This window comes from Rhinopithecus roxellana, chromosome 10 (assembly GCF_007565055.1).
Source record: "Rhinopithecus roxellana isolate Shanxi Qingling chromosome 10, ASM756505v1, whole genome shotgun sequence".
In the NCBI taxonomy this organism is placed as follows: Eukaryota; Metazoa; Chordata; class Mammalia; order Primates; family Cercopithecidae; genus Rhinopithecus; species Rhinopithecus roxellana.
In genome coordinates this window covers 93,567,213-93,595,008 of record NC_044558.1, presented here as the reverse complement: position 1 = coordinate 93,595,008, position 27,796 = coordinate 93,567,213, and the positions used below count along the sequence as shown (strand labels likewise).

At 42.5% G+C, this 27,796-nt stretch overlaps 1 protein-coding gene across 6 annotated transcripts in view; it reads right to left on the bottom strand.

Annotated features, from left to right (window-relative positions):
* The window catches only part of HECTD4 (HECT domain E3 ubiquitin protein ligase 4), a 229,416-nt gene that overhangs the window by 65,707 nt on the left and 135,913 nt on the right, over positions 1–27,796 (bottom strand). For all 6 annotated transcript variants that reach the window (XM_030938338.1, XM_030938339.1, XM_030938335.1 and 3 more), the window contains exons 28-44: positions 27,365–27,453; positions 26,808–26,983; positions 23,826–23,961; positions 23,572–23,713; positions 23,302–23,468; positions 19,839–19,985; positions 19,006–19,190; positions 16,893–17,046; positions 14,821–15,101; positions 14,391–14,580; positions 12,755–12,836; positions 11,260–11,462; positions 10,428–10,563; positions 9,437–9,619; positions 8,409–8,573; positions 7,856–8,025; positions 6,386–6,501 (exon numbers count right to left, since the gene is read on the bottom strand). In XM_030938338.1, the coding sequence (XP_030794198.1) occupies positions 6,386–6,501; positions 7,856–8,025; positions 8,409–8,573; positions 9,437–9,619; positions 10,428–10,563; positions 11,260–11,462; positions 12,755–12,836; positions 14,391–14,580; positions 14,821–15,101; positions 16,893–17,046; positions 19,006–19,190; positions 19,839–19,985; positions 23,302–23,468; positions 23,572–23,713; positions 23,826–23,961; positions 26,808–26,983; positions 27,365–27,453 (2,722 nt within the window). The remainder of the gene's footprint in view (positions 1–6,385; positions 6,502–7,855; positions 8,026–8,408; positions 8,574–9,436; positions 9,620–10,427; positions 10,564–11,259; positions 11,463–12,754; positions 12,837–14,390; positions 14,581–14,820; positions 15,102–16,892; positions 17,047–19,005; positions 19,191–19,838; positions 19,986–23,301; positions 23,469–23,571; positions 23,714–23,825; positions 23,962–26,807; positions 26,984–27,364; positions 27,454–27,796) is intronic.

Sequence of the window (27,796 nt, the reverse complement as noted above, 5' to 3'; positions counted from 1 at the left end):
ACTTGAGGCCAAAAGTTTAAAACCAGCCTGGCCAACATAGCAAACCATCATGTCTACAAAAAATACAAAAATTAGCCAGGCGTGGTGACACATGCTTGTAATCCCAGCTACTTGGGAGGGTGAGGCATGAGAATCGTTTGAACCCAGGAGGCAGAGGTTGCAGTGAGCTGAGATCACGCCACTGCATTCCAGCCTGGGTGACAGACGGAGACTCTGTCTCTAAATAAATAAATAAATAAATAAAGAGATAAGAAGCACCTGCCTTGGCCCTGCATGGTGGTGCATGCCTATAATTCTAGCACTTCTGGAGGCTGAGGCAGGACTGCTTGAGCCCAGGAGTTTGAGACCAGCCTGGGAGACATAGTGAGAACCCATCTCTACAAATTTTTGTTTTTTTGAGACAAAGTCTCTCGCTCTGTTACCCAGGCTGGAGTGCAGTGGCGTGATCGCGGCTCACTGAAACCTCTGCTTCCCAGGCTGAAGTGATCCTCCCACCTCAGCCTCCCAAGCAGGTAGGACCACAGGCGTGAGCCACCACACCTGGTTAATTTTTTGTATTTTTTGTAGATACAAGGCCTTGCTATGTTGCCCAGGCTATAAAAATTACAATTAAAAAAACACCTGTTTTAAAGGTTGGTAGTGAAAACGGGCAGGAAAGGGATAAATTTCAGGAGCATTTTATTTTATTTTATTGAGACAGGGTCTCTCTCTCTCAGGCTGGAGGGCAGTGGTGCAATCACAGCTCACTGCAGTGCTGACTTCCTGGACTCAGGTGATCTTCCTACCTCAAACTCCCAAGTAGCTGGGACTACAAGTATCCACCACCAGGCCTGGCTTTTTTGTAGATACAGAGTTTCTCCCATTTTGCCCAGGCTGGTCTCAAACTTTTGGGCTCAAGCATTCCACCCTTGGCCTCCCAAAGTGCTGGGATTACAGGTGTGTACCACTGTGCCCAGCCTCAGGAGCATGTTAAAGGAAGAACTGGATATGGCAAGTGATTGGATGTGAAGGGACAAGGAAGAGGCATTATACTTGACTCAGTATCTGGGCATCAAAACTAACCTGGCATGGTGTCTCATGCCTGTAATCCTAGCACTTTGGGAGGCTAAGGAGGGAAGATCACTTGAGCCCAGAGGCAACATAGGGAGACCCCATCTCGTGTTTCTTTTTCTTTTCTTTCTTTTCTTTTCTTTTTTTTTTTTTTTTTTTTGAGATGGAGTCTCACTTTGTTGACCAGGCTGCAGTGCAATGGCATGATCTCAGCTCACTACAACCTCCGCCTCCCGGGTTCAAGCAATTCTTCTGCCTCAGCCTCCTGAATAGCTGGGATTACAGGCACTCACCCCCATGCCCGGCTAATTTTTTTTTTTCTTTTTTTTTTGAGACGTAGTCTCACTGTGCCACCCAGGCTGGAGTGCAGTGGTGTGATCTCGGCTCACTGCAACCTCTGCCTCCCAGGTTCAAGTGATTCTTCTGCCTCAGCCTCCGCAGTAGCTGGGACTACAGGCGTGCACCACCACACCTGGCTAATTTCTGTATTTTTAGTAGAGACGGGGTTTCACCATCTTGGCCAGGCGGTCTCGAACTCCTGACCTTGTGATCCACCCACCTTGGCCTCCCAAAGTGCTGGGATTACAAGTTTGAGCTCCCGCACCCGGCCTAATTTTTGTATTTTTAGTAGAGACGGGGTTTCACCACGTTGGACAGGCTGGTCTGGAACCCATGACCTCAGGTAATCCACCCACCTTGGCCTCCCAAAGTGCTGAAATTATAGGCGTGAGCCACAGTGCCTGGCCCTCATTTTTCTAATAATTAAAAAAATTACGCTGGGTGTAGTGGCTCGCACCTGTAATCCCAGCACTTTGGCAGGCTGATCACTTGAGGTCTGGACAGATCACTTGAGGTCTGGGCAGATCGCTCGAGGTCAGGAGTTTGGGAACAGTCTGTCCAACATGGTAAAACCCCATCTCTACTAAAAATACAAAAATTATCCAGGTGTGGTGGCGGGCACCTGTAATCCCAGCTACTCAGTAGGCTGAGGCAGAAGAATCACCTGAACCTGGGAGGCAGAGGTTGTAGTGAGCTAAGATCGTGCCACTGTACTCCAACCTGGGCGACAGAGCAAGACTGCCTTTAAAAAAACAACAAAAGGCCGGGCGCGGTGGCTCAAGCCTGTAATCCCAGCACTTTGGGAGGCCGAGACGGGCGGATCACGAGGTCAGGAGATCGAGACCATCCTGGCTAACACAGTGAAACCCCGTCTCTACTAAAAAATACAAAAAACTAGCCGGGCGAGGTGGCGGGCACCTGTAGTCCCAGCTACCTGGGAGGCTGAGGCAGGAGAATGGCGTGAACCCGGGAGGCGGAGCTTGCAGTGAGCTGAGATCCGGCCATAGCACTCTAGCCTGGGTGACAGAGCGAGACTCCGTCTTAAAAAAAAAAAAAACTAGCCAGGCATGGTGGTGTGCACCTGTGGTCCCAGCTACTTAGGAGGCTGAAGCAAGAGGATTGCCTGAGCCCAGGTTGTGGCTGCAGTGAGCCTTGATTGCAACACTGCACTCCAGCCCGGGCGACAAAGCGAAACCCTGTCTCAAAAAACAAAAACAAAAACAAAATTAGTCTGAATATTAAGTAAAGCAGGGAAATCGGGAAGGAGAGCTGATTCCAGAGTAAGGAATGACTTTGGTTATCAATTTGGTGCATTCATGAGGCTGGGGAGGGGGATATTTTTAAAGAAGTAGCTGCTAAGCCTGGATCTCAGCAGAGGGACTGCTCAGTGTAGAATCCAGGAAAGCTCAGGAGAAGGGTAGGTAAAGTAAGGAGAGTCAGGGCAAAACTTGGAGCCCTGTGTCTTCCAGTGAAGTCTGATGGTCCCTGTAGCCTGCCGTCTGGGACCACCCTCTACTTAAAATTCTGACTTTGTAATCATGCTTCCTGGGAGTTCCAAGGAACTTCCAAAGTTGGAGAACATCTGGCTCAGGGAATAAGTACATTAGGAAGCTGGGAGAAGAGGAAACAGCTGAAACTGGGAGATTCTAGCTTCTGCAAGGGGGTAAAATAATGTTGAGAACTTTTTTGGTTCCTATGTGCCTTTTCTTTAGGTTCAAAAATCTGGTCCTCTGTTATTTCAACCAAGGGATCTAGTTAATGTCTCAGGAATATTTTTCTTTCTTTCTTTCTTTTTTTTAGACAGAGTCTTGCTCTGTCACCCAGGCTGGAGTGCAGTGGCACGATCTCGGCTCATGGCAATCTCCAACTCCCGGGTTCAAGCGATTCTCGTGCCTCGGCCTCCCGAGTAGCTGGGATTACAGGAACACCCCACCACGCCTGGCTAATTTGTGTATTCTTAGTAGAGAGAGGGCTTCACCATGTTGGCCAGGCTATTCTTGAACTGCCTGCCTCAGCCTCCTAAAGTGCTGGGATTATAGGTGTGAGCCACCACGCCCGTCCTTCAGGAACATGTTTTCAAGGAAAAAAGTTTTGTAGTGCTATCTCCCTAGACCAAATGGAATCTGGTACTGTCTTCTTTAGATAGAGACGCTATAAAATTTAGCTATCAGTGAGTAAATATTAGTATGGCCAAGTTTGCCACTTAATTCATCCCAGAAGAGGAAAAATAACGGAAGTTGATTAAAATATTTTAAAATTTAAAAATTTTAAAAATTTGAGTATCAATACATTATCGCTGATAAATTTCATGACATTTTCATACATAAAATAAAAATTTTAATACCTTAAAAAATGAAAATCAAATAACTCTCTCTCCTCTACCTAACCCTCACCTTGAATCTTGTTTATTAAACAGTTTTTCTCCTGAGCATAGTCTATGCTTCCCTTGTAGGCCTAAGAATCTACCACTGTTCTGTAAAGTAACCCGGGATATAGGTTTTTCCCTCTGGTTTTTATCACTGATACTGGAGTCAGTAAACTTTGCTATTTACTTTAAATGTCAGAACCATTTCTGGTAACCTAACAAGTGAGTTATTAAGAATTCTTTTTTTTTTTTTTTATTTTGAGACAGAGTCTTGCTCTGTTGCCCAGGCTGGAGTGCAGTGGCGGGATCTCGGCTCACTGCAAGCTCCGCCTCCCAGGTTCACGCCATTCTCCTGCCTCAGTCTCCCAAGTAGCTGGGACTACAGGCGCCCACCACCACGCCCGGCTAATTTTTTGTATTTTTAGTGGAGACGGGCTTTCACCGTGTTAGCCAGGATGGTCTCGATTTCCTGACCTCGTGATCCACCCGCCTCGGCCTCCCAAAGTGCTGGGATTACAGGCGTGAACCACCGTGCCCGGCCCAAGGATTCTTCAACTTTACATAGGATACTATTTAGAATACAAATCAATGTGCATAAGCTCATAGTCTTCTCTCTTGTAGTAATTAACAAGCACTTCCCACACATTTCTTTGCAACTCTTTGTTACCGCAAAGTGGTTTTCCACTAGGAAAAATAGGTTAGGTGGACTATGATCAAAACCATGTGAGACCACTGCTCTAAATTATTACAAATCCTACCTTGTGCATTCAGTATCAATGTGAATTTCACAATTAAGACCTCTTTATTCTATAAAATATATAAAAGAGGATACCCAGAAACAGTCCCATAGAAAATCAAATGATTAATTCAGCATGTTATATGCTGCTATAATCAGTCAAAATATGTCTTTGAAAGCAATCTAAGCCAACAATATAAAAAAAGTCAGAGGCAGTGAACTAAGGACCTACTAAGAGTACAAAACGAAGTCACAAGTAATTTCACCCTTGAAGCCTAGCACACCCCTTGCTTCTGTTCTTGTTCTCTATTCTTAGGATCTCTCTGAGGTTTATTAATGGTTCCTGGATCTCCCAGCTGGAGCTTCTGCTGAATCCAAGGCACTACCCTTATCAAAAGAAAGAGATGTGAGAAGTAAAACAGATATAGACAAATTTAAAAATAAAAAGAAAACAACAGAAATGACCACAATGTGAAAGAGTAACAAAAATTACAAACAGAAAAGATATTAGATTAGAGAGTTACTGACAAAATAAATGCCATGAGAAAAAGTAATACAGATTTTTTAAAGGACCAAAAAAAAAAAAAAAAAAAAAAAAGAGGATGAACCTACAAACACTAAGGGAGTTTAAAGCTGTCCATTTCTAACATGTAGTTTGTGAAAATGTTAGCATTAGAGCATTGAAGGAATGCTAATTGAATTGCGAACAATTTCACTTAGAGTCCAGTTATATCCTTAGGGACAAAAGGTAAATTTTCATTTAACCAGGCCAACTACCAATTTGTAGGAAACAGAAGGGTAAACGAACATAGTAAAGGACACCACAGGGATAGAGTCACCAAAATTCAGACTGGGAAACCTTCCACAAACAAATTGTAAGGCAGAAAAAAACAAAACAAAACAAAAAAAGCAAAGACTAAGAGGAATCTATATTTTAAAATAGATTAAAAAGACACAGCAACGAAGTGACAATTTGTAAACTTTATTTGGATTCTCATTCAAATAAATAAATGTAAAAAACAAGAATGACCGTTATGGGAAAATTAGGAAGTTAAACACTGACTAGATACGTATATACACATATTTTTAGAGACAGGGTCTCACGATGTTGCCCAGGCTGCACTCAAACTCCGAGGCTCAAGCGATCCTCCTGCCTCAGCTTCCCAAGGAGCTGGGATTACAGGCACGTGCTGCCATGCCCAGCTTAGATACTTAATAATATTTTAAAATTACTGTTAATAATGTAGATAGGTGATAATGGTGTTGTAGTTATTTAAGATTCTTTATTTTTCAGAGACATATGCTAAAATATTGATGAATAAAATAATATCTAGGATTAAAAATAATTCCAGGGGTTGCAGCACAGATAAAACAGGATCAGTTATGAGTTGACAACTGTTGAAACTGGATAATGGAATCCTGAAGGTTCATTATACTAGTCTCTCAATTTTGGTATTTGTTTGGACTTTTCCATACACACACAGACACACACACACATGCCAGGGTGGATGTTAGTGCAAACTCTTGACTGGGAAATTCAAATGTAGCCAATGACAACAGTCAAAATGTATACACCAGCCCTAAGGACAGCTCCTAAATATTATAGTTCTAATAGGTAAATAAAGGCAACAAATCAATAGGAATGAAGAAAAGAAAACACTCTGACATGGTCTTAAAGCTAAATTGAAAAATGCTGATTTCCTAACTGATATAGATTAAAGCATTTTATTTACATTTCTAGGTCTGTGATGCATGTGAGTTGTGACAGGTGTTGTCCTCACAGCTCAGCTGTTTTGACGTGTGTGTATGAAAACACTTAACATGCCATTATCAAATTGCAAATGTGCTGAGAAAATTCAATAAAACAGGGTGGTAAAGAAAGTTCAGGTACTTACCAGCACTGCATTCCTGGGCTACTAGGTTAAGAACTTCAACAGCTGCTGGACATTGTTGTATGAATTCTTCACAAAATAAGCTGTCTTCTAAAAGCTGGGCCATGACCAGGCATGCTCTTAATGTTAAAAGATTTACAATATTTCAAAGTCATCAGTGTTCATTGTCTAAAAAAGTCAACTGTGAAAAACATTTCAATCAATTTTGTCCCCCAGTTTACAACAAGGTTAAAACTCCCCACTCTTCTTGCTTTTTTTCTGAGCTGGACTGTCTTGGAAATACATAAATTACTTCTCTTTTGCCACACAGTAACTGCTGACACTGCATGAAGAATTGGAAAAGAGAAAAATGGTTGCCATCGCCACCAAATGGAAACACAAAGTGCCAGGTGAGAAATCAGCACTGTCTCTTAAAAGCTTTTCCTAACTGTGCCCTAGGGAAGCAAGATGGATTCAAAAACTGGGAAAATCTGTATGGTGATGGCTCTCACCTGATTCAAAATACATACTAGAAGTTTCTAAGAAGTTCCACTGTTGGCCAGGCACAGTGGCTCACGCCTGTAATCCCAGCAATTTGGGAGGCCAACGCAGGTGGATCACCAGAGATCAGGAGTTTGAGACCAGCCTGGTCAACATGGCGAAACCCCATCCCTACTAAAAATACAAAAATTAGCCAGGGGTGGTGGCACCCGCCTGTAATTCCAGCTACTCAGGAGGCTGAGGCAGGAGAATCGCTTGAACTAGGAAGGCAGAGGTTGCAGTGAGCCAAGATCATGCCACTGCACTCCAACCTGGGTGACACAGTGAGACTCTGTGTCGAAAAAAAAAAAAAAAAGTTCCACTGTCAAAAAGAGACACTTGTTATTGCTGTTTAATGCTAAATAAATGTATTTGCAGGAAAAGACCAACACTAACCCCTGTGTGCATGTCCTAGGTTTCCCATCTTCAGTTTGGAAAGTGATAGGCCAGATATGTATCAATGTGGCCTGAACCATTTTACTTATTTAATTATTTATTTGAGATGGAGTTTTGCTCTTGTTGCCCAGTCTGGAGTGCAGTGGCACAATCTCGGCTCGCTGCAACCTCCACCTCCGGGGTTCAAGCGATTCTCCTGCCTCAAGGTAGTAGAGTTATTCCTGTGATGGAACAAAGTTCTTTTAACAAAGCAAATCAGTGGGGCCTTATATATGTGTTTCATACATCACATTTCGTTTGTATGTTTATTTTCTTAGGTGAACAGCTAAACTTTATTTTGAAGTGTAGACATTGGGGAACGCAACAAAAATTGCAGAAATTAAGGAATGCAACGAACTGTGGAAAAAAACTGTAAAAGAATGGTTACTGTTGCTCAGTTTAGTGTGAGCTTCAAGCTGTGGACTCATTAAGTTGGGAATGGTGGGGCCCACCAAGGATCCCTTCTTCTGTCAGCTTGCACCACGTCAGCACATCAAGCAACGTGGGGAGGGTACTCACCTTGTCCTTATTTCAGCAAGGAGCCGAACGACTGCCATCACAGGAGCTGACCCATCTCCTGTTGCAGGAAGTGAGGTGTGAATAGAGAGACTTCCCTCCTGAGGAAGCAACATGGACTGGACTGCCTGTACTACCTTCTCAGTAATGGACAGTTTATGAAGAGGCAATGCCTGATGGCGGTGGGGGGCATGGCAAAAAGTTAAATTCAAGTAGTTAGTTTATAAGAAATGAGGGTGTTATTATTATCTGGAGTTCTTAAATTTTCAATTAAAAAAATAAAATCACCATACAGAAAACTGCAAAACACATCAAAACAATTAAAAATACACTGTAGAATAGCCCTAACCAACAAATAAATGAATTTGGTCATCTAGATGAAAATTTTCACATAAGCATTACTATTAAATAACTATAACCAATATATAAACATACATCGCAAGTACAATTTAAGACAACCAAGCATTTGTGCTTCTGCACTGAGCATGCGCATAGACTCATTACAGTACAGTTACCATTGGCAGATATTTTATGAAGCATTTAAAAATCACCTTACCTCTGATCTTGGAACACAAAGTCTAGACAATGGAATAGTCAATGTGTCTGACGCTTGCGAAGTCTTTCTACAGTCTATGGGTGGGAATCTGACTGTAGCTATACCTTCCTGTTCATTGATAGAAGCCACTACTCCAATGCTTCCTGAGATTCCTCTACCTAAAACCTGGAGACAGAGATAGATTAGCGCTACCAACCAGCTCTGATGTGTGGGCAGCTGTGTTATGAGACAAGAGGAAAGAATAAATTTATAGTTGCCATTGTTGGCGTTACAGTAGTTTATACTACCAGCGTAGCAGATACCAATCCCTAGACATGACTTACAATAAGGCCCTAAAACCTAACTGCAAGGTGATCACAACGTGCTGTCCTCTCAAACAGAAACTCGTTATTGCTAGGCCAGGTGCAGTGGCTCATGCCTGTAATCCCAGCACTTTGGGAGGTTGAGGCAGGCGGATCACTTGAAGTCAGGAGTTCGAGACCAGCCTGGCCAGCATGGTGAAACCCCATCTCTATTAAAAATACAAAAACTAGCTGGGCAAGGTGGTGGGTGCCTGTAATCCCAGCTACTTGGGAGGCTGAGGCAGGAGAATCATTTGAACCTGGGAGGCAGAGGTTGCAGCAAGCTGAGATTGCACCACTGCACTCCAGCCTGGGGAACAGAACAAGACTCTGTCTCAAAACAAACAAACAACTTGTTATTGCTGCTTAACGGTAAATAAATTTTTGCAGGAAGACACTCTTTTCCTTCCATTCTAATTCCATCATCAATTCTAAGACTGATACTGATCACACTACAGGACACAAGTATTGCAGTTAACCTAAGATAGTATTGCATTAATATCTGAATGATGTGTGGCACAGTGCGGATTTGAATTCAAGAGTTTCTCAGATTCCTTATTTAACTTGAAGAAACAGGTTTTTTTGTCCAGCTGGTTGGATAATATTCGTCTTACAGATGATCAACTAACCAATGGATGCTTATATATATGGGAGAAGCAATGATTTGGGGAAAATGGTGGTTGGTACCTGAACCTCGGATCCTATCTTGATTGTCTCTTTGAAGCCTCCAAGTGCACACAGTGCAGCAACAGCCTGGCGGGCAATTCTCTGAAGTTTGGCAAGTTTCCTGCCACTGCTGCTGCCATTTTCCAGAATGCTTTCTGCGTATTTCCCCAATTGTGGAATGTACATCAGTGCTCGAGACAGAACCTAAATATAAAAGCAGCAGGTGCACTAGGAGTTAAAGCTTTGGTTGTTTTGATGCCAAGGGTGACAAAGTGTCTACAACAGTGCCTGGGTCCCATGTATTGAAGGAACTCTGGACATATGAGGGACCAAAAAGCTATCAGGTATGGCCAATGACATTTGCCCATATTTGTCTATGTAACGGGACAAAATTGGAAATACACAACTGGGAGAATAAAACATCATGTCACTAAAACCTCTAAAATGAAACAATCATTTATCTGAAGGAAAACCACCCCAGCATACCGTCCACTTGTAAACACTCAATTACCTTCAGGACATGTCATAAGGGGTTCACTTGAAGAGTAGCTGTGGAAAGTGGGAATTGATTACAGATCTGTAGTTTCAGGCAACTGGGATACTGTTTGTAATGATGAATCACTTACTAATAGGGCACTCAGGCAGTGTAAATCACGCAGAGGCCTCCTCGGACTTAGCGAGTACGCTTAAATCCAATAAACCAATGCTGCATGTTCTCCTAATGTCAGTACCAATCTAACATAAGCAAGAAGAAGAGAAACAAGACCTGTCACTCTTTCCCTGGGAATACTGTCCTATCTTCTGCGAAATGAGAACTGGCAGTGACAGGAGATATAGGTTAACAGAGTTGAAACTACTACAGCAAGGCAAATTCCAGGGGAAAGTCAGTTAACTGGTATATCTGACGAATTTGGAAATTTTCTCTTTACTAAAATGCCCCTTGCTGGGTATGATTCTAACTCTAATTAGCTTACTTCTTACTTTCTCAGTTGAGTAACAACACTGTGCTAACCTTCTCTGCTGTTGTCGTCCATATTTGAGCAGCATTTGATTCGGGTGCCATGAGCAAGCTATGTAGCAAGGCGATCACTTCTGCAGCCATGCTGTTTGCCACGTGCCCACTGATGAAGGGACGCACGGGATCAGTCCTGCAAGTGTCAACAGGAAAAAGTGTTAGTGCCCAGTGATGATTAAGACTGCAGGGAAGTGGCTTTCAGGGTTAGCATCAGAGAGAAACCTTTTCTATTTACATAAGAAAAAGGGGATTCCATTGACTGAGAAAACAAGAAGCTGCATTATCATTAGGAAGAAATCACTGTGTCATATTCTTTGTGGTATCTGAAGAACTGCCTCAAACAATGGACCTCAAACTTTATTTATAAGCCATGAGGATCAGGGAAAGACACTGCACTGCAACTATTCCTGGCTTTCAAGCACAAAACACCTCGAACCAACTTCACTGAGGTAACACTTAACTGCTGCTTCTGTTCCTAGAAAGAAGTGTGTGTGTGTGTTCAGTTGGGGCAGTGGAGATGTACCATTTGCAAGAAATAAAGGTAGCAAGACCAGAGTTTTTTAATACTACTCAAAAGAATCCTCTGGCTATAAATGTCCCCTCAGCCAGGAGCATCCCTCTATTCTTTCATGACAACCTCAGATCTACCCGGATAGTCATTACTCTCCGACGTACTCCAGGCTGTACCTTGAGTGCAACTACTACAGCAGATGGAGGCCTCATTTCCAAGAGGTCAAGGGGATGGCAGAAAATTAAAATACGAAAAACAAACCCATTACAAAGTAAACCTGAGATGAGTGTGGACAGCTTCTACCTGTGGAAGGTTTACCTCGCAAGCTCCGAGTTCCTCTCTCGGCAAATGGAAGTTTGGGCGGTTTTCTTTTTGTCACCTGTGGATAGTCCACTCACAGCCTCTGGGTTGATAGACTCTACAGGTGGCCCAATGCTGACGATGAGGCCCGACTGTGCCCACTTGGTGGCTTTCCGCAGGGCGGCTGCAGCCTCTTCTGTAATCACTTCGCAACAGCCACCCTGGGGGTGAGGTTGAAGACACTGAGAAGATTCATTTCATTCTTCCCAGCACTATATTTTTCAAGTCACTTTCCCCTCAATTACCAAAGCCATCCACGCTCATTTTTTTTTTAATTCAAACATAAAATATTATATGTAGAGAGTAAAATTTCCATAGACATCCCAGACCTCATTCAGGCTGAGATAATGGTTAGTCATCTAGATCAATTCCGTGCAAATTCTGGCATACGTATCAGAGGACCCCGACATGCAGGCTGCATTTCATTTTGCTTTTATCAGTTATCAGTGTATCACAGAGACTCGTCCATATCAATACATGGAGATCTACCTCATTGTTTTTCATAGTTGCACAGCATTTCATTATATGACTGCAATAATTTCTTAACCAATCCCCTGTTTATGAGTACGTGGATCCTATTTTTTGTTTTTGTTTTGTTTGAGATTGAGTTTTGCTCTGTCGCCCAGGCTAGAGTGCAATGATGTGATCTTGGCTCACTGCAACCTCCGCCTCCCGGGTTCAAGCGATTCTCCTGCCTCAGCCTCCCAAGTAGCTGGAATTATAGGTGCCTGCCACCACGCCTGGCTAATTTTTGTATTTTTTAGTAGAGACAGGGTTTTGCCATGTTGGCCAGGCTGGTCTCGAACTCCTGACCTCAGGTGATCCACCTGCCTTGGTGTCTCAAAGTGCTGGGATTACAGGTGTGAGCCACAGCGCCTGGCCTATTTTGTTTTTTCAAACAAAACTGTGAAGAACACCCTGTGTTTCTCCCTGGACACTTGAGACTTTATTTACCCTCACCGTGACAATAAAGGCTATTATTAATTTTTCTTGACTTTACTTGTCTGACAGATGGAAAATGATATATTACTATTGTTTTTATTCCTTTCCTTTGATTATGTGTGAGCCTGGGCATATTTTTATTTTTTAATAAGGTATTTGTAATTCTTATTATCTGTTATTTTCTTAGCAACCTTTCACTTATTTTCAACTATCTCACCTATCTCAAACTATTTTTAGGCTATTAAACTATTTTCAATTTTAAACTATTAAACTTTCTTAAAAGAGCTAAGAAAAAATTTCTAGGTCAAAACTAAAAGTTCTGATTTTGACAAACTGATTTTGACTAGATCTCTTTAAAATGGCCTCAATTAAGGCACTGACTTCAATTTCTCACCTTGCCTCTTCGTTGGAACTTGAACTCATTTTTCTTTTCTTAATTTGTTCTGAAAATCTAAAGCATGACAAATACTCTACAATTTCGGGTTTAATCGGTTTAACCTCATGAGGTTACCTTGGTCATGTCTCGATCCATCTTCACAACTTTCTCCATGTTGGCGCCAGTACCAAGTCGGAAAGGTCGTCCTTCTGAACTACTAAAAAAAGGCAGGCAGAGAGCAGAGCACACCTTACAGGCACTGCCAAAAGTGGGCTGCATGTCACGGGGCCACCCAGTCATGGTGAGGCCCGATTATACACCAACATGAGCTTTTTTTTTTTTTTTCTTTTTTGAGACAGGGTATTGCTCTGTCACCCAGGCTGGAGTGCAGTGGCGTGATCACAACTCACTGCAGCCTCGACCTCCCTAGGTTCAGGTGATTCTCCCACCTTAGCCTCCCAAATGGCTGGGACCACAGGTTCACGCCACTATGTTTGGCTAATTTCTGTATATTTTGAAGAGACGGGATCTCACTATGTTGCCCAGGCTGGTCTCGAGCTCCTGGGCTCAAGCCATCCTCCTGCCTTGTACTCCTAAAGCACTAGGATTATAGGCATGAGCCACCATGCCTGGCCCTCTAACACTAGCTTTTAAAATCCGCAGTAAGACTCAATTTTTCAAAAAGGAAATCATTTATTACTGCTTAATTATAGCACTTTAGGGCCCAAAACAACAGTGTTTTTAGAGTTATAAGTAACTCTAGAAATCCAGATGAAAATAATGCACAAAATGAAAAACTGACATGAACCCAGAACAAAGGCAGGGCCTGAGGACATCATCTAAACCCCAAGGAGAGGGAACTTTAACGACACCATAAATGTGATCCCTTGGCAAATGACTGGATCTTCCTTTCTAACAGTTCAGCTTCCCCTGCCTCCCGAACTTGGCTCTCCAAAAAAAATTTTTCACCAAATTTGTACTATGATGCATTGCAATGTCCAGGAAAGTTTCCTGGAGATTTCCTCATGTAAGCCCTGACCTGCCATAATCCTGCTTAGTTTATACTATGGTCCCATTAATATTTTCAGTTGCCATAATGGCAGACAGCAGATTCAATTATGAGGATGACAACATCGTCAGATCATTTAAGTAAAGAGAGGCCTCTTCCATCTGAGACATAAATACCTGCTCTGAATTCCCTTGTGCTATGTGGCAAGCCTTCCTGTTGCCCTGGATCCCACTAACAAAGCCCTGCAGGTTTGTAATATTTGGGCAATGATTGTATTTATACTTCCTGCTTGAGTAATCATACCATTTCATACTTCAACTAATTAAAGTTTTAAAAAAGTGTCTCGTTTCTCCAAATCACAGTCAATGAGTTGGAGTTTACCTAAATTTACCAACAGCTGAAGGATGCCAATAACTAAAAATCAAACTGCATTATTCCTCCTCAAAGCCCAAGTCACAGTGGAGACTTCCCATAGACAATAATACATTGTTCACATGGCTTTAGCTCTCAGTTGTGTTTAGAGAGACAGTACCAAGTTGTGGTTCAGAGCTTGGGTTTTGTGGTCAGAGAGGACTACATCTGCATTTCAGTACTGCCTCAGTTTCTTTCTGTGTCACCACAGGAATCACAGTGACAGTGTCTACCTGAAAGGGGTGTAAAGAGGGTCGAGGCAGTTGATACATGTACAGGGCTTACTTAGCACAGTGCCTGTGACATGGGTGGTGCTTGAGGACGTGTGGCTATCACAATCATTACGGTCACCTTAGCAACGGCTGAAGGACTTCATGGGATGACTGGTCTTCCCGCTTGTGGATAAATATCGAGAGCTTGCCATCCACAGCCTCACTCTCTTCTCCAGGATCTTTATCTCCTTTCAAGGAATTCTTGGGACTGGTTTTTGTCAATGTGGTGTCAGGTTCAGAAGCGGTTGGAGAAAGAACTGTCTGACATCCTTTAAGTAAAAAACAAAGCTCGTTCAGGAAAACTGCAGTGGTGTTTTGGCGGCTCTGCTAAAATGAAAAATAATGGTTTGGGATTTGGAATCCCTCTTCCCCCTTCTCTATTCCTCTGTCCCCGCTCCCTTCTCTGTCACTCAGTCTTTCATCACAGGAAGCACAGATGCAAGTGGGGACCTGACTGGGCCCAGGAAGGCTGCACTGCCATGCTACTCTCCTGTTGAGGAGCTTCTCACCTGGAACCACGTAATCTGCCAGCTTTGCTAAGAGCAAGGAGGCGATCTTGGAAGCTGGGTCGCTGGGATCCTCCTGCTCACTGTTTAAGGAGGGGACAGAGTAGCTCCAGGGTGGGAGCTCCACGTTTCCACAATCTTCTACGCTCATCAGAGGCAGCGCCGCCCGGCACAGCTGGAGAATAATAAGGACCAGCTTTGGAGACGGGCGTTGGTCAAGCAGCAGGGAGAGGAGTTTGGACACACAAGCTGGCTGGCTCAGGATGGCTTTACCTATGTGGCTCCTGGGGAAAAAGGAAGAAAAGGTAAACAGTGCTAGAAATGTTGATCTATAGACATTCAGAAGCAAGAGTTCTCTGAATGAAACAAACTAATGAAATTTGATTTCATGAGGAAGACATGAATTTGGCACTATGCTTCTGTGAAGAATTAAGAATTTTGGAAAATTTGATGAAACCAAACAACATTAATACTTAAAAAGAAAGATTTTTGAATATTTTCTGATCTCTGATGCTTACTTGAAATCCTAAATTCAGAGTGATTCATGGAGCACTGAGACTTAGAAACTCAAACTAAGAGCTTTTCAGTTTGTCATTTATTCTTTCTTTTTTTTTTTTTTTTTGAGACAGAGTCTCGCTCTGTCACCCAGGCTGGAGTGCAGTGGCCGGATCTCAGCTCACTGCAAGCTCCGCCTCCGGGTTTACGCCATTCTCCTGCCTCAGCCTCCCGAGTAGCTGGGACTACAGGCGCCAGCCACCTCGCCCGGCTAGTTTTTTGTATTTTTTTAGTAGAGACGGGGTTTCACCGTGTTAGCCAGGATGGTCTCGAACTCCTGACCTCGTGATCCGCCCGTCTCGGCCTCCCAAAGTGCTGGGATTACAGGCTTGAGCCACCACGCCCGGCCTCTTTCATCAATTTTTTTTTTTTTTTTTTTTTTTGAGACGGAGTCTTGCTCTGTCGCCCAGGCTGGAGTGCGGTGGCCGGATCTCAGCTCACTGCAAGCTCCGCCTCCCGGGTTCACGCCATTCTCCTGCCTCCGCCTCCCAAGTAGCTGGGACTACAGGCGCCAGCCACCTTGCCCGGCTAGTTTTTTGTATTCTTTAGTAGAGACGGGGTTTCACCGTATTAGCCAGGATGGTCTCGATCTCCTGACCTTGTGATCCGCCCGTCTCGGCCTCCCAAAGTGGTGGGATTACAGGCTTGAGCCACCGCGCCCAGCCTCATTTTTTTTTAATAGGAAAAAAGACACACAAATTTATTTAACATGTATACACAGGAGCCTTCAGAGTGAAGACTGAATTTTCCATGAGTTACAGAAGCTTATCTACCATCTCGAGGTTACAAATAGAATGGGGGCTTGGATCCTGGTAAACCAGGTTATGGGAGAGGGGAGAAGCATTCTATAATAAATGATTGCTAGGGAGAATGACTGGATCTGGGAACAGAGATTAACTTGTAAATAGTTCTCTTTGGAATTTATGTTATTTATTCTTTCTTAATGAGTGCCTCAAGACCAAAGCTATCACACAGTGTTGTACAGGCTTCAGTGTTGTAGGATCTGCCACAGCTAAAACTGCTAAATTCCAAGAAAGCTAAATATCATGCAGTCAGTCATATGTGGATATTTTATGGGCCTCATGGCTCACACAGGGGATATACAACCAGCACAGAATATCTTCTTTTAAAGACACAGCATGAGAAAGTGAGTTAATTACAGGCCCTGACTTATTACTCTTTAATCTTGCTATAATGAGGGTAAGATTTTTGGTTAATGAATACAACTGTATCTTTGGGAAAGGTTAGCAGCTGCTGTCAGTAAGGTATTAAAGCAAATGATAATATATTATTTTATGATTTGGCTATTCACCTAAATAATTCTTAAATTTTGGAAAGAAATACTATGTTTCAACTACTTCATCCTCCATTTTTTTTTTTTTTTTTTTTTTGAGGCAAGGGTGTGTCAAAATGGCCTAGTAATTTAGCTATTTTGAAAAGACAACCACCCCCAAAAGAAACCCCAATCGTTCAAGAGGAAAGCCAGCTTCTCCCAGAGCTCCAGGCTGGACCTTGCATACCTTGAGAGATCATTGAGAAGACTAAGGACATCCTGGAGCGCGTCATTCCCAGCAGCCTGGTTGCCACAGCACTCTGTGGCTCGGGCAAGATGGTTGGTGAGAAGGCTGGACACCTGCCGGGCCAGACCTGAGTGCACAGCCTCTGTGGAGCCCCCTTCACAGTTAAAGAAAAAAAGAACTTGGTGAAAACCTAAGGGTGCCATGGTGAGCCTGTGGGGGTGGCGAGTCCTGTCCATTTATCTTGCTTAATGTTTCATGAACCATCTAATAGTGTCTCCTCATTAGATAATATCTATACATAAAAAGGATAATAGTTATTTTAAAACTAACCCCATGCTGGGAGTAGACATTATTATTCATGAAAATAAATTGAATATGATTAATCCATATATAATCAAAGAACATACTTTGATTGATAGTGAAGAATCACTATTTCACTGGTGATGAAAACATCTTGATTTTTTAACTCATACTTTGCCAAACACAATAAAAGACCTTTCTGGATTCTTCCATGTTCACCGTAGTTCCAGAACCTCCCAAGCATGTAGAAGTTATGAAAAAGTATTTGTTGTTTCCTGAACTTTCCATGCTCTTTTAGATCCCTGAGTCTACACACACTATTTGTTCTGCTTGAAAGTCTTCTCCATCCTTCAAGAGTAACTCCCGTGTCACCTTCTCTGAGAAGCTTTGCTGGATCCCTAGCACAGCTGGTCTCTGGGACCTCTACACTCCCACTGCACTTCCTATCCACCTCAGTTGTGGCACTGATTACACTATAAGTATTTGCTTATTAGTCTATTTCCCTGCCAGACCATATTTTTAAAGGGAGGAATAATGCCTTATTTATCTTCTGCCTGGCATATAATAGACTCTCAAGACATTAAAATGCATCGTGAACAAATAAACAGATAAATAAGTTATATACACAGGCCTGGAATCTTATGGGGAAATTTATCCTTCAAGTTAATTTTTTTTTTTGAAACAGGGTCTCGCTCTGTTGCCCAGGGAGTGTAGTGGCACGATCACAGCTCACTGCAGCCTCAACCTCCCTAGCTCAAGCAATCTTCCCCCTTCAGCCTTCTGAGTGGCTGGGACTATAGGCATGTGTCACTGCACCTAGCCCAGGTTTACTTTTTATTTGGATTGGTCACTAAAAATAAAATTTGGAAACATCACCTTGAAAATGCAACTGAAAAGCCACTTCAAAAAATATTTGTTTTTTTGAACGCCAAGGTGTAAGGACTGCTTGAGGCCAGGAGTTTGAGACCAACCTGGGCAACACAGCAAGATCCTGACTCTAAAAACAAACAACAACAACAAAAAAACATTAGCTGGGCATGGTAGTGTACACCTGTATTCCTACTTGGGAGGCTGCGGTTGGGGGATCGCTTATCACTCGAGTCAGGGAGGTCGAGGTTACAGTGAGCTATGATTGCACCACTGTACCCTAGCCTGGGTGACAGACCTTGTGTCTAATAAATTTTTTTTTTTTTTTTTTTTGGTTGAGACGGAGTCTTGCTCTGTCGCCCAGGCTGGAGTGCAGTGGCCGGATCTCAGCTCACTGCAAGCTCCGCCTCCCGGGTTTACGCCATTCTCCTGCCTCAGCCTCCCGAGTGGCTGGGACTACAGGTGCCCGCCACCTCGCCCGGCTAGTTTTTTTTTTTTGTATTTTTAGTAGAGACGGGGTTTCACCGTGTTAGCCAGGATGGTCTCGATCTCCTGACCTCGTGATCCGCCCGTCTCGGCCTCCCAAAGTGCTGGGATTACAGGCTTGAGCCACCGCGCCTGGCCAATAAATTTTTTTAATTAAAAAATATATTTGGAAACTGTTAGCAGTGTTGACAGGGAGAGAATAAAAAATACCTTCTCAATTTCCTGGGATAACTGTACTCCTTCAGGGTACGGGGATATCATTTAGTCTCATCGTAATGCTATAAGTTTTCATAGAACCACACTGAGGAAAAGTCTCTCATGAAATCATCCACTGATTTAACCCATCTGATCATGTCATTTAATGGAGCCTTTCTCTCTCTCATTTAGCATAAAAAACCTAATAGACTAACACACCAATAGAAGAAATCAGTGAGCTCTAGAAAGGAGTCCGGCATCTCACCTTCCTCTTTTTCCCACTCAACACAGCGGTTGGCAAGCACCTGGAAGGCGGCCCAGGCCATGGTGGCCACCTTCTGCTTCTTGGTCTGTTTCTCACTGGAGCTGGACTCGGTCTGACTGCTCAAGCTACACAGTCGATCCATGAGCTGCACAAGGCCACTGCGTACCAGGCACTTCTCTTCACTCCTGACAAAGGGTCATGGATTACACTAGATAAACGTAACTGACCAACACTCAGGAAACTCTTACGTGAGGTTCAAAGGGGCATAAAACATGCTGGTGTAGTTCCTTCCCTACAACTTAGGATACTGCCATGTGTAATCAAACACAAAATGATTTTCTTATAATGATGATTCCCTTCATTAATAAGGAACTTCAAATTCTGATTTATCTACAATATCAAAGCAAAAATCGATGGAATCAACTCAATGTTGCAGTGATGTAAAAAAATCATATATTTTGTCCTAAGGGGATTCAATGAATGCTTGACATCTTCAAATTAGTAACTAAGTGACCCAAAAGAGGAAATAAATGTGCATATGCAAAATATTCCTGCCAAATATGTAAGTAATTTCCTAGGGACCTTTTATTTTTCTTTGAACCTCTGTATCTTCACAATGTAATATAATCCTAATGGCTGCATTTAGTCATGTAGGAACTCAATAATAAGAAATTTACCTAGGAACCTTAAGTGTCTTTCAGGAGAAAAGTTTTGTATAGCTAGTTCTGGATAATGGAAGCAAAAAATCGAATTTTTAAAATTAAAAATACTTTCACTTAACCGACTATACATCAGTGTAACTTACATACAACAAAAGGCCTTTCCGTACTTACCTGGTATAAGGTATGGTACATAAGAGTCCAATGCTATTTGCGCAAGCGATAGGGTAACGAGCACACAAAGACACAACGGAGGTCATGGTCTCGCCAAAGGCTTCCTGGACCTGCTCAACCATCCCACCACAAGTGAGTTCTTCAATTCTGTGAAACAGAAACCAAAGCTCAGGCTTCCTGAACCACGTCAAGAACAGTGGCTGTGACCATGTGAGCAGGAGAGGCCTCTTGAGAAACTCTAGAGTTTCTGGATGAATCCAGAACTGAAGGGATCTTGGAGAATATCCAGCTCAGTGTTTCCCAAACTATGCAACACTGCTGGACAGAAGTTTTAGGTGTGCCTCCAAAACAGTGGTCCACACTCCAGAAAAGTCTGGGAAATCCTGGGTTAGGGAAATTAAAACAGACTACTGTAGACTTTTCAGAGCCTTCAGTAAGGGTAAAGTGAATGGCATCTCTACAAGCAGAGGACATTCAACATTTTCCAAACATATTTTATCATGAAACCAATTATTTCAGACATGTCTACAATAATCTAAGTAGCATTGAATACTGTAAGTGCTTTTTCTTTTTTTTTATTTTTTAAATTTTTTTAGACAGGGTCTTGCTCTGTTACCCGGGCTGGAGTGCAGTGGTACGATCACAGCTCACTGCAGCCTTGATCTCTTGGGCTCAGGTGATCCTCCCACCTCTGCCTCCCAAGTAGCTGAGACCACAGATGCACACCACCACATCCAGCTAATTTTTTTTTTACTTTTAGTAGAGATGATGTTTCGCTGTGTTGCCCAGGCTGGTTTCAAACTCCTGAGCTCAAGTAATCCTCCCACCTCGGCCTCCCAAAGTGCTGGGATTACAGGCCTGAGCCACTGTGCCTAGCCAAGGCAGTTTTATTAATGAGACAACTAAAGTTCAAATGGATTAGCTAAGTGTCTGTTTTTGAGTTCACACTTCAGTTATTAGCAGATGATGAAAACCTAGTTGATATAAAATAAAACTTTCACAATGTAAAAACACAACATAGGGCTGATTCTATACCAATTAATATTAGTTTAGAACTGAAACTATCAGGATTTGTCTACAAAGACATGCAACATAGTATTGTTTACAATAGCAAAAACAAACAAGCAAAACTAACCTAATGCTCAAAAATAGGGAATTTGTTAAAGTTTCAAGCATATAATGCAGTGCTACAGAACCACTAAGAACACTACGGGAGACATCTATGGTTAGAACACAGACACTAAAGCGTTAACAGATGTTACCTTAAGAGGGTGTACTTGTAGGTGATTTTCATTTTATTTTTTGGCATTTTCTACATTTTTTTTTTCAAGTTTCTGACAAATGACAATAATAGAGGGGAAAAGGAATAGTGTTGCCAGTTTTATGGAGAAATTAAATTCTGGAAATAGGCTATGGTAATCATGAGGGCTTTTCACTATTTCTTTCTGGGCACCCTGTGGTTGGCTGGACAGTGGCAAGTCTGGTCAATGAGCGAGAGTTCTGACAAGGAGCCTGGCAGCTCCCGAGGTGGTGGTTTCCTCCTCTGTGATTACCACGAGCCAGCATGAACCCATCATGAACAGAAGCAAGACCTAAAATTCTGTCTTCTTTTTATTTTTGTGTGATAAGGTTTTGCTCTGTTACCCAGGCTGAAGTGCAGGGTGATGCGATCATAGTCTACTGCAGTCTCCACTTCCTGGCCTCAAGCAATCTTCCTGCCTCAGCTTCCCCAGTAGCTGAGACCACAGGCATGCCCCCACCACTCCGGCTAATTTTTTCTTTTTTGTAGAGACAGGGTCTCACTATATTGCACAGGCTAGTCTTGAACTCCTGGCCTCAAGTGATCCTCCTGCCTTGGCCTCCTTAAGTGCTGGGATTATAGGTATGAGCCACTGTGCCCAACAAAATTTTATCTTTTAAGCCACTGAAATTTTGGACTTGTTTCCAAACAATAGTCTGACCTCTCCTGTAGTCCCAGCTACTTGGAAGGCTGAGGTGGGAGGATCTCAAGATTTCTCAAGATACTCACTTCAGCCTTAATTAACCCATTTTCCTCCAGTCACTGGACCCTCTCTGCCTATTGGCCAGAATTCCTCACCTCCAGCAGCTCAAGTCCAGGGCTTGTAGAGAAATGCATTTTCTATTTCTACTTGAAGATCTTTGAAGCCCAATAGGAAACTCATATAGAACAACTCACAAATGAGTTATAAAATCATCTTCAGAGTTAGTATCTACGATTACATTTTTAGAAATTGGTTCAGTAATAACAGTCATGGAAATATACAAAAATACAGGTAAAACGAGGTTGTTAATGCAAAAACAAAACAAAAGTAAAAGAAATAAAGACAAATGAACCTATGTGTCCATCAGTACAGGATGAGTTAATTTTTTTAGAAAAGGTCATCTATATAATGTATATCTATGAGCTCTTAAAAATCTTAAAGCAGCCAGGTATGGTGGCCCATGCCTTTAATCCCAGCAGTCTGGGAGGCTGAGACAGGAGGATCCCTTGAGCCCAGAAATTTGAGACCAGCCTCAGCAACATGGCAAGACCCCATCTCTACAAAAAATAAATACACTAGCTGGGCGTGATGGTACGTGCCCATAGTCCCAGCTACTTGGGAGGCTGAGGTGGGAGGATCGCTTGAGCCTGGGGAGGTCAAGGCTGCAGTGAGCCATGATCACGTCATTGCATGCCAGCCTGGGTGACAGAATGAGAACCTGTTTAAAAAAAAAAAAAAAAAGGCTGGGCACAGTGGCTCATGCCTGTAATCACAGTACTTTGGGAGGCTGAGGTAGGGAGATCACTTGAGTTCGTGAGTTTGAGACCAGTCTGGCCAACATGGTGAAACTCTATCTCTACTAAAAATATAAAAATGAGCCAGGTGTGGTGGCATGTGCCTGTAATCCTAGCTACTTGGGAGGTTGATGCACAAGAATCACTTGAACCCGGGAGGCGGAGGCTGCCATGAGCTGAGATTGTGCCACTGCACTTCAGCCTTGGTGACAGAGTGAGACGCTGTGTCAAATAAAAAAAAGATAAAGCAGACCAGACCTGTATGTACTGATATGAAAACATATCTGAGATATCTAAGACATACTGAGCAAAACAACTGTGGTTATAGAAAGGCACGGATAATATAATCTGAATTAAGTTGAAAAATTTTACACACAAACACACTTATGTGTACAAAAAGAATTATACAGCTGCTTATGCAAGTATGGTTGCTATAATGAGCTCCTAATGGACAGAGTGGAATTTAGGAGAAAACGGTGAATACCAAGAGTTTTACATTCTATTAATATGTTGAGTTTTTTGCAAGATCATGTACCACTTTTATATAAATATTTTAGAGGAAAACATTAGCAAATACTACCGCCTATGTTTGGGCCCCAGGAATAATCTTTGGAACGCCTCTGACCATTCTAGAAAGGACAGTATAAACTAACAGAAACAACTAACCTGGGTCCTCCCTGAAGGACCATTGTTACTGGACCCACAAGATGTGTCACTCCCCCGACTCGCACGGCAGCTGTCAGCAATTCCCGCATGTGTACCAGTGCCTGCTTGCGAGTGTTTCCCCGCCGCCACCTTGTCTGTGCAGCCAAAAGAAAACTGCTGCTGGACACCTGAAATGCACAAGAAGGAAGGACACCTGACTCCTGCTAACTGCCCCAAGATCCCTCATGCTGTTAGGTGCCATTCATCTGGAGCCTGCAAAACATGACGTACAGCTTGATCAGGGTTGGTGCCGATGAAAGCAAACAGCTGCCCTAGCAGGACACTGTAGGTGGGCTTGTCCCTGCTGTCCTCAATGGCCAGCGACTGCAGGAGTGTAAAGGAGCTGCTGCGGTGGCTGGTCACGTGGCGACGCCTACAGGGAACACAGAACAGACTGGCAAGACGAGAAACACACTCAGGGAGCTTGTTTTGATGAACGCATTCAGCTGCATGTGGGAACCCAACCCTGGCCATTAGCCATTTACCTCTGATTTGCTCTAGTAAATTCCAAATCTTCATTACCAATCATTTCCAGGTCAGAAGGAGCTGACATGCTGCGAAGAAAAACAGGCTGCCTGACAGCATGAGATATCACTTTTGTTTCAGAAGCTGATTTACAAGCTGGAAAAAAAGGAATAAAAAGGCTGACATTTCTGCTATCTGTACAACAGCCAAATGCAACACAGAACTACCCAACAGTCTAAGTGTATCTTTGCTTTCTATCACAGTTCAGCCACCAATCTAGCTAGCACAGCATATTGATGGTTTTTACATCAATTTTTTAACCTAAGTATTAGGTTAAAAATTATTTTAACTTAAAAAAATTAAAAACTTTTTATTAAATTGGTTTTCCAAAGAAAAGCTGGAAAATTCATTTAATTTCACAGCTATCAATGTTCACTTTAACCTAAGCATTCTAAAAAGCAAGGGAGGACATAGCAAGTAATTGCCAGAAAGCACAAATTTCTTTTTTTAACATTTTTTAATTTCTTATGTTTTTGAGATGGGTCTTGCTCTGTCACCCAGGATGCAGTGCAGTGGTGTGATCTCGGCTTTCTGCAACCTTCATCTCCCAGGTTCAGGTGATTCTCCTGCCTCAGCCTCCCAAGTAGCAGCGATTACAGGCGTGCACCACCACACCCAGGTAACTTTTGTATTTTTTTAGTAGAGATGGGGTTTCACCATGTTGGCCAGGCTAGTCTCGAACTCCTGACTTCAAGTGATCTGCCCACCTTGGCCTCCCAAAGTGCCAGGATTACAGGTGTGAGCTACCACACCTGGCCCAAATTTCTTAATTCAAATACATCCAAATCCATTTTTTTCAGAGATGGCCTTTTTCCCCGCTTTAACCCCAGATCTATTTAGCTGATTTACTGTCATTTGATGATACCTCTGCTTTGATCATAGTTGGTAAGAATAAATATCACACTTGAGTTGGAATCTGAATGGGTCTTTCTATAAGACATACTCCTTAATCCTGTCCAGGGAAATAGTTGTTTTATAAAACAATCTTTAAATGGAAAGAAGATAAAACTATACGTCAAGCCTAGCTAAGAAAAAAGATGTTGAGAAAGTGCAGATAAAAACCATTTTGTTTTATTTTTCTAAAATTTTCACTTATTTATTTATTTAGAGACAGGGTCTTGCTTTGTTGCCCAGGCTGAAGTGCAGTGCTACAATCATGGCTTACTGCAGCCTTGAACTCCTGGACTCAAGCAATCCTCCCAACTCAGCCTCCCAAGTAGCTGGGATTACAGGTGCATGCCACCATGTGTGGCTAATTTTTATGTTTTTTTTGTAGAGACCAGGTCCTGCTATGTGGCAAAGCCTGATCTTGAACTCCTGGTCTAAGCGATCCTCCTGCCTTGGCCTCCCAAAGTTCTGGGATTACAGGCATGAGCCACTGTGCCCAGCTGAGAAAACCATTTTGTATCTGTCTTAAGAGTGGTTAGATAGCTTAAATATTAAAAAAGTATAATTTTTTGAAGATACTGTTATCTCTGAGGTCAAGAGCCTCTGAGACAGTACTAGTAGCCTTACCAAGTGGTCGGCTTATGTGTATAGCAGACCATCCTGGCATGTGATTGTACCACACACTCAGTACATGTCTCTCTCCCAAACCTGTGTCTTCCCCTGAAGTTCTCAGGGAGAACCTGTATTACAGAGTGAGACCCTGGGAGTCCTCCTAGACTTCAAATCCCAAGTGAGAAGCGCCTTAGATAACCAGCTGGGATGAAAACAAGTTTGCCTGCTCCCTACTGCTCACTGGGCAATGGGGCTATGTAACATGGACGCTTTCATTTAAGAACGTTTATTTAATTTTATCTCTTAGGTTAAGAATGAATGCTTGTGGGCTGTGCTATGTTACAGATCCTGTCTTAAGTAAGAAGACTCAATGATTTTCCTGAGAGATGCATTTTTAGGCTAACAATTAAAAGGTGACCTAGGCTGAGCGTCGTGGCTCACACCTGTAATCCCAGCACTTTGGGAGGCTGAGGTGGGCGGATCACCTGAGATCAGGAGTTCAAGACTAGCCTGGCCAACATAGCGAAACCCTGTTTCTACTAAAAATACAAAAATTAGCTGGGCATGGTGGTAAGTGCCTGTAATCCCACCTACCTGGAAAGCGGAGGCAGGAGAATTGCTTGAACCTGGGAGGCAGAGATTGCAGTGAGCAGAGATTATGCCACCGCACTCCCGCCTGGGCAACAGAGCGAGACTCCATCTCAAAAAAATAAATAAATAAATAAAATGTGACCTAGAAAAAGTTAACTCCCAGGAAGTCATAGCACAAGGTTCCACATAATTACTAAAGATGAAATGCAAACTCAGCTTCGAGAAAAGAGGAAAAAATGATGTTACAAGATTCATGATGTTGACTAATTGTATATACTATGAAATCTAATTATATATGTTAGTATGAAAACAAAAACAGGGCCGGGCACAGTGACTCACACCTGTAATCCTAGCATGTTGGGAGCCTAAGGCGGGCGGACCACCTGAGGTCAGCAGTTCAAGACCAACCTAGCCAACATAGTGAAACCCCACCTCTACTAAAAATACAAAAATTAGCCAGGCATGGCAGCATGCACCTGTAGTCCCAGCTACTCGGGAGGCTGAAGCAGAATTGCTTGAACCTGGGAGGCGGAGGTTCCAGTGAGCCGAGATTGCGCCACTGCACTCCAGCCTGGGCGACAGAGCAAGACTCAGTCTCAAAAAATAAAATAATATAGAATAAACAAGAAGTTGACCACAGGAATTTAATGACATACAAGTATTTCTTTGTTTTTCTTTTGTCACTCAAGTGCTTTGTAGAGAAAGTATAAGGCAAAACTAAATATGTTAAAATTTCCTTTTGTTTTCCTTTCTTGGAGTACCGAAGAGTGAATTTTTCAAAATATAGCTGACGTGTCTTATATGAACAGAGTAGGACCAGAAGCCGATTAGGGGCTATCTTTGAGCAGTACCTGGTGTTTCAGCAGGGGTCCCAGAGATGCTTCTCGTGAGGCCCGACTGGGCCGCGATGGTGACATGCAGCAAAAGCTCGGCTCGGTTCATTAAACTCTTCACTAACGTCTTTGTTTTAGCCAGTGGGTGTGAGGGTTTCTGAATAAGAGAATTCACTTCATGTAGGAACTTCTCCCTATAAAGAGAGATGGATGTGCATTGAGTTGTTCTCTAGCTTACCAAAAACAACCATTAAAAAAAATGTTTACGAAGAAGAGAAGACACAGGGGAAACTAAGCAAAAGTAACCTAATCAACATTGCTTACTTCCCTGTTTCTTCATCCAAGGAACAGTGTTAGAAAATCTGGCCACTTCTGGTTTCTTTTTCTGTTTCAAATGCCTGTGCTAACTTTTGAAGGTTAAAACCAAAACTTCCAATTTACCAAATGAGTTCCAACTCTAAAATATTTAGTAAGTTCACAACATAAAAAAATATATCTATTAAGAGACTAGACCTTTACAATGTGTTTTGAGCATCAAGGTGATAATAGCCTTAATAGTTATTAATACCACTAACCTCAGTGATAGGACCATGTTTTCAAGATCATTCCCATCAAAGGAGACTTCCTTCATTGAACACAAAAGTTCTAGTTCTTTCATTTTGTTCTAAAGAAAAAAAAGATGTATGCAGGATCTGCAAGAACCAAGTTTTACTATACATATATTAAAATGAACAGAAAATTTCAGAGAAAAACCACCACCTTTGGTCCATATTTCTATGCTTGAAACTCATTTGTAAGTTATTATTTGATATTTTAATGATTAAAAATGGCATTGACTACTTTCTGGGAATTCTTTCAGGGCTTATAATTTTGCCTATTTTTTGTTTTTTAAGGCTTGAAAGCAAAATTTGACCATGATGACAACTTCCTTATGTATCTTTATAAAACTATTAATCATTTAGAAAAACAACCTCATGAGTAATTATTTCTGTACTGCATGTTGATCT